At 44.2% G+C, this 7,184-nt stretch overlaps 2 protein-coding genes and 1 long non-coding RNA gene across 3 annotated transcripts in view; all 3 read right to left on the reverse strand.

Moving 5' to 3' along the window:
• Nucleotides 1–927, reverse strand: part of LOC109069191 — a 1,772-nt gene extending 845 nt beyond the window's left edge. The window contains exons 1-2 of the long non-coding RNA XR_006161292.1: nucleotides 898–927; nucleotides 674–820 (exon numbers count right to left, since the gene is read on the reverse strand). This is a non-coding gene — a long non-coding RNA (uncharacterized LOC109069191). The remainder of the gene's footprint in view (nucleotides 1–673; nucleotides 821–897) is intronic.
• LOC109099905 (myosin light chain 4-like) overlaps nucleotides 1–7,184 on the reverse strand; it is a 117,903-nt gene that overhangs the window by 70,218 nt on the left and 40,501 nt on the right. The gene's annotated exons all lie outside the window — the stretch shown is intronic.
• Nucleotides 4,574–6,680, reverse strand: LOC122146954 (osteocalcin-like). Its single transcript, XM_042767175.1, has 4 exons — nucleotides 6,571–6,680; nucleotides 5,846–5,896; nucleotides 4,901–4,994; nucleotides 4,574–4,805 (listed from the first exon to the last, which is right to left on the reverse strand). The coding sequence occupies exons 1-4, from the start codon at nucleotides 6,626–6,628 to the stop codon at nucleotides 4,703–4,705; spliced, it is 306 nt and encodes a 101-aa protein (XP_042623109.1). The 5' UTR covers nucleotides 6,629–6,680; the 3' UTR covers nucleotides 4,574–4,702.

A 7,184-nucleotide genomic window follows, 5' to 3' on the forward strand; every position in this document is an offset into this window, starting at 1 on the left:
TCCAGAATTGCACACAAACTGCATTTCCATCATTTCCTAAAATATAATTTGTGTGGAATTTTTATGAGCTTTGTAAAGAGGAGAAAGTACTGTACCAGGCAGATCAAGCTCACTGTAAGCAATGCTTGAAATATCGACAGACAAATATGTGGGGCTTATATGAATGCATCTTTGAGAGGAACTGACTGTCTCCAGAAATGCTTCAATGGCATTTTCTTTTCCTCAAATCTAAAGTCAAACCATTCTGTTTTTACTTTAATTATACAATCCAAAACAACTGCTCATGCTGCATGTGTGTGTAGCTCTACCGTCTGTTCAAAATAATTGACAAAATACATTTCCTATTCCCCAACCGAGACTTCTGTGTAACTCTACACCCTCACTAGTGGTCAGTCTGTATTTGCTGTGTTGGTTATCAGTTGTTTAATATACACACTTGTTGGCTGTGCTACAGTTACAGACTGAAACGGATCAGGAATAATCGTCTCCTCTGGTTTGTGATGCTGGGGTTCTTGCTTACACCACATTTTACTCTTCTTCTTCTTCAGAATAATTACATTCATCCAGCAGTACTTCTAGAGGGGAAAAGCTACAGCATGTTCTCACAGCACATCAAGGCCTTTAGCGCATGAGCTCAGAGCAAATGCAGACTGAGCTGGAGATGTGATCGTACCTGCGGTTTGGCCGCTCTCTGGAGCGCTGGAGTACACGGACTGGAGTTGCTTCCTGATCCCAGACGAGACTGAACATGAGGAATCCTCACCACCATATTATTCAGATTCACAAGATGTGTGTCCAGCGACTCCAGATTACCTGCCAGCTGAACACCAGAATTTCACATCATCATCATTCTTCACCATCAGAGTCAGCATGCATCATATGAAGGCTGTGTTTTACCCCGTCGTGCCGTGCGTCTCGAGGACTCTTTCGTCGTGCCGTGCGTCTCGAGGACTCTTCTGCTGGAGCTGGAGGAACAGCAGCTGTGACTGGTCTCTGGGAAGTGTGCGCTGGGGCTTCCTGCCCTGCCAACCACCACACAATAAACACCACCACCCGCACACAATAAATCACACACACGACAATAAACACACACATCCGACCACACACACAAATAAACACACACACACACACACACAAAACACACCAACACACACGAACAATATCCGAGCACACACCCTAAACACACACACCACCATACACACACAAAAACTTTCACACCACACATGAACACACGACACACCCCACTAACACACACACACAATAAACACACACAACACACACACACCACACAATCAAACCACACAAATAACCACACACACACACACAGTAAAAAACAGAGCACGACTTGTGTTACCAACATTGTTCGCACACTACTCCACCCACGCAGACCACGCGCACAACGCAAACTATGCGTCACACAACCCACCACGCAAGTTTAAAGATCAATCAGGAGGGCTCATTTAGGGGACTCTTAGATGCTGGCAATAGAACATATCTTAGAATCAGTGGTTTCGTCAAGGAAACTCTCAAGGGCTTTGTTTGTTGTTCTTTTCTTTGAATGTCTGTATCAGCGCAAGATAAAACAGACATGTGAAAGTCCGAATCACGTGACTGTGTTACCATGTAGTCCCAGCGATAGGGACATAAGATGCAGCGCGTGCGAAAGAACACGTTTAGTAAAAGTCAAACCGTCCGGCCAAATCACTGCAGATATCTATCCACACGTTTTATCATCAACAAACGGCGTCACAGAATGCGCGAGCATTATTTTCCGTAGCTGCGGACGCGGAAACGCGCCAGCGTTCCGACTCTGCAGGTTCCTTCCGGCATTGGTCTGATTAGTTGAAAAATCCCCAAGAAGGGGCACACCTGATCCAGATAGCAGATACTTTGAAAAAAACGACCTCCCTCGAAAGGGCGGCAGCCCCTGGACCTTCAGGGCCAATTTTGTTCACCACCAGCGACACAACACATAAAACATCACACATTACTCCAGGCCTCAGCCCGTGTTCATCGCTGCATCTGTGCTACCTGCCTCAGTGCCAAACTCCTAAAGAGACGTCAGAGAGGCTCAAGTGGCCCACGCTAGTCCTTCTATGCCCCTCAATATGATCCTCAGATCGATACGTTCCAATCCCGTCCTTCAAGGTTAGAGGAAGACTTGCGAAAATAAACTCCTTTGAAATAAACTGGGCAGATGGGCTGAGTAGTGGTGTGGCATCGCCGATCGTGAAAGAGGCATGGATCTCGTTCGGTTTAAATCGACTGCACTCGATTTACTCGCCCAGATCGGCCACTGATCTTCTCGACCACCAGTCACGAGTGAAGGTGCCTTGCAGAAGACAAGAATGCGACTCGCAAGCTCAAGAAGAAGAGGCGTGCTTTCTGCCCCTGAAGGGCCCTGTCAGTGGTCTGACCTGAGTACAGAGTCAGTGGAGTCTTTAAAATAAGATGACGTGGTGTTGTAAAACAAACAACGAGTGAGTGTCTGTGTGTGTGTGTGGTGTCGTGTGTGTGGTGACGAGATCGAGAGCGGAGTGGCGTAGAGTGTGTTTGACAGAGAGAGAGTGTGTCTAGTGTCCTATGCGCGGGTGTGTAACTGAGGAGAGAGGGGAGTGGTGTTGTGTGTGCTTGAGAGTAGCGTGTGATTGTGTGAGAGAGAGAGAGCCCTGACGAGACTAGATGACCCGAGGTAGCGTGTGTGTGAAGGGCGAGGGGGAGTGGTGTGTGGGGGTGTGTGTGAGGGAGAGAGGAGTGTTTGAGGAAGAGAGAGTGTGTGTGAGAGAGAGTGTGTTGGGGGTGAGAGAGAGCTGAGGAGTGAACCTGTGAGAGAGAGTGTTGACTGGGTGGCCGAGAGAGAGGGAGGCGAGAGTGTGTTGAGATGGAGAGAGTGGGTGTGTGAGAGGAGAGAGAGAGTGAGTTGTTTGGGTGTGAGAGAAGGTTGTGGTCGTAATCGAAGTGAGAGACTGTGGGAGAGCTGGGGGGGAGGTGAGAGAGATGAGAGTGTGTGTGTGTGTGTGAGGAGAGAGAGAGTGGTGTGTGAGAGAGAGAGTGAGAGTTGTGTGTGTGAGGAGAAGAGGAGTGTGTGTTGAGAGAGATGTGTTGTGTGTGTGTGACGAGAGAGAGATGAGTTGTGGATAGTGTTGATGCATTGGAGTGTGTGTGTGTTTGAGAGAGTGAGAGTGTTGTCGACTGTCAAAGAGTTTGTGTGAGAGAGAGTGTGTGTGTGTAAGAGGGGAGAGAGAGAGTCCTTGTAGGGGGTGAGAAAGAGATGTGAGGTGTGTGTGTTGTTTGAGAAGAGAGAGAGAGGTGGTGTGTCCTGTGTGTGAAGATAAGAGAGTGTCCTCACATGTGTATGTGAGAACGAAAGACAGTCAGTGTGAATTATGCATACTGTGTGTGTGAGAGAGAACGAGGACTCCCTGGCTTAGAAATGTGAGGAGTATTTTGAGTGTGTGGTGATGTCAGATAAGAACAGATGAGTTTGTGTGTGTGTGTTGGGTTGTCGAGGAGGATAGAGTGCGTGGGTTGTCGTGTGTTGTGTGGAGGAGAGCGACAGAGAGCAGTGCGTGTACTGTGATCAAGAGAACCTTTGTTGTGTGAGAGAGAAGTGTGTGTGTGTGTCCAAAGAATACTTCCAGTGTTTGTCACATGTGACGTGTTTGAAAGAGAGACTGAGTGTGTGTGTGTAAATGATAGAGAGATTTTCTGGTGAGAGAAAGAGAGTGTAATGTGTGCTGTGTGAGAGAGCGAGTGTGTGTGGTGATGACTATGAGGAAATTGGTGCAAGGAGAAATGCTGTGTGTAGGCTTGAGGAGTGGAGGTGTGCTGTGAGAGAGAGGGGATTGTGTTTAGTTTTGTTTTTTTACCTCTAGAGAGGAAGCAAGAAATTAAATATTTTTTGTAGTCTTAATCAAGGACATATTAAATTATCAAAATTTGACATAAAACAATATAAATATTCTGCAGATGTTATCATTTCAAGAATTGCGGCTCTTTCGTTCTGCCTGTGAAGTTTCGATTACATAACTTGTATCCTTAAAAATATAATTTTATCAGATTTTTCCCGACAAAAATACTGCTTTCAACATTGATAATCACATTAAAAATTGAGCACCAATAATAATGATAATAACTTGAGCACCACTCAGCAGCGTATTAGACTTCTCTTTCAACAACACATAAATACGACGAACAGTAACAAAAATCTTCAATTCTTCCACAAAAACATTTTTCTCCAGCAGTGTAAGTGATTATTGATGTTAGTCATAGTTATAAAGTAAAGTACTGCTATGAACTGTGAATGACGTCATCACCTGAGAAACTCTAACGATCGACAGCACAGTGTTTGGATGGTATTGCTTCACAGCTGGAATTAAAGTTGTTTTATAACTGATTAATTTGACAACACTGTTATATTTTTACAATGATGTTATTTCACTGATTATTACTGTGTAGCTGCTTTGACACATTGTTTTGTATAAAGCTCTATAGAAATAAACATGACATTTAGCAAATACACATGAATCAAATATGACGTGATCAATAATTGTAAAAACTCCAGACAGCACTGTAGTGTTTTATTTCTTTATTATTATCTGATATGGCTTCACCAACTTCTCTGCTTAAGGGTTATATTTTTTTTTTCCATTTTTGACAGATGCTCATAATGCGCTATGACGCGGGCCGCTGCGGCGGGGCTCTAGTAGGGAATGGGCCCGTAGTACGCAGTGTAGGCTGCGATGATGGCGGACACGTCCATCATGTGCTCACAGGCCAGGTTTGCTTCACACACTTCCTTGAGACTGGAAGACAAGAGTGAATGTGTGTGAGACTCTCCACCATCGCTGCTGTGTGTGTGTGTGTGTGTGTGTGTGTGTGTGTGTGTGTGTGTGTGTACCTCTCCAGCTGAGCCACAGTCAGGTCTGCAGGGGCTGTTCCTGCTCTCTTCTGTCTCACGACTGCTGAGGCCACATCACGGTTCACAAACACACCTGAGAGGAGACACATGCAGTCACTCATTTCACAGGTTCACACCTGCATGTATTCAGACAGGGTGAAGTTTGCATATTTGTGCTGTCTGAGGGAAGGGTTTGAGCTCAAAATGTGGCCTGAACCCCCCGGAGCCTGGAGAGGAAGCAGTCATGGGTGAGGGACAGAGGTGAGAGACGGCTCTATACGTGTGTGTGTGTGTGTGTGTGTGTGTGTGTGTGTGTGTGAAGAAGCTCTGTAGCATAACAGATCATACAGTCATGCTGTCTGATGAAGTGTGTGAAGAACAGACCAAACTGACAATAACTCGCCCTGCATCACAGATCTCATACGTCAGACCCTTATGTTAGTTTTTGGCGGTTCCTGGTCATTCTCATCATGTGAAGAAGAACATTTCTACTAAACGTGTTCATAGGGGTTTAGAGTGATGGTTTACAGTTTTGGCTGAACTGACCCTGTAAAAGGCAACAATAATGAGTGTTTCTGTGTTTCTATGAGGTCAGTGATCAGTGTTTGATAAATATTGCTAGAAACACATACATATAGCTTCGCACCTATAAATACATCTTTGCTCAATCATTCATGTAATTATGATGTTTCTGACTCTACTGGAAGAGAAGATATCTTCCTGCAGAGTTCAGTTCTAAACGAACACACCTGAAGCAGCTGAATGAGATCTTCAGAAACACTGAAACACCGCAGACCAGCACAAACCCTCAGACAGCACTGCATTTACTTGAGAAAGTTCAGATTGAGCCAACATACGACATATACAATCTACAGTAAACTATCTCTCTCTCTCACACACACACACACACACACACACACACACACACACACACACACGTCTCACCATCATCTCTGGGAGATTCTGCAGGACTCATGGATTTAGTGTCAGGAAGACCTACAAGAGAACAACACAGAGAGAACAATCATACATACATATACACTCACACACACACACACACACACTCACTCACTCACTCACACACACACACACACTCACTCTCAGACTCACACACACACACACACACACACTTAGGCAAGGCAAGGCAAGTTTATCTCTATAGCACATTTCTTACACAATGATAATTCAAAGTGCTTTACATAAAAGAAAGTCAAATAATCCTGAAAAAAAATAATCACAAAAATAAAACAAGGAATTTAAAAACTTTGAAAATGATTTAATATTTGATTTAAAATGAATTTAAGACAGTTAAAAATAGAAAATGATTTTACATACATAAAATACAGTGCAATACTTACACACACACACGTTTGTTTTTGTGAATTGTGGGGACGTTCCATAGGCGTAATGGTTTTTATACTGTACAAACTGTATATTCTATTGCCCTACACCTAAAACAACCCCTTACAGAAATCCTTCTGCATTTTTTACAGTTTTAAAAAAACTTTGTTTACTTTATTATTAAACCAATTTTACAAATGAGGACGTGCCCAAAGGGAGGTTTTTGGATATTTTGTCAGGTTTAGCTTACTTTTGGGAACAAATTTGTCCCCAAAATATGGTTAAGTAGGTACAAACACAAACGCACACACACACACACACATACTGACCTGCGCTCAGACATGCAGCTATCATGCAGCAGAACATCAGGAGTGTGAGGCTCTTCATGTTTGTCTCCGTGTTTCAGCTGATCTGTGACTGTGTGTCTCTGTGTCACTCACATCATTTATAAAGTGACATCACAATGATCTGACATCATGATTGGATGAGGAATCAAATAACCACACACACACACACACACACACACACACACACACACACACACACACTGCAGTATCAGCACAGACTGTAGGTGGCGCCTTCTACCTGATCACAAACACACAATCTTCCAATAATGCGATTGCATGCGAGCGGCTCGTCAGTGGAGGAAACCAGCTTCATATAACATTTCATAAAAAGATTTTAATTACAGCTGTTCCTGCAGCAATTATCCTGTGTTTTCATGCGTCTGCCTCAGGATTCACCTGGACCTGACCTGACCTGTGTGTGTGAGTGTGTGTTTCTGTGTCTGTCTGTGTAAGTGTGAATGTGTGTGTGTGTGAGTCTGAAAGTGAGTGTGTGTGTGTGTGTGTGTGTGTGTGTGAGTCTGAGAGTGAGTGAGTGTGTCTGTGTGTGTGTGTGTGTGTGTGTGTGAGAGAGAGTTTGTTTGTGTGTGTGTGTGTGT

The sequence above is a fragment of the Cyprinus carpio genome, chromosome A12, assembly GCF_018340385.1.
Source record: "Cyprinus carpio isolate SPL01 chromosome A12, ASM1834038v1, whole genome shotgun sequence".
NCBI classification, from domain to species: Eukaryota; Metazoa; Chordata; class Actinopteri; order Cypriniformes; family Cyprinidae; genus Cyprinus; species Cyprinus carpio.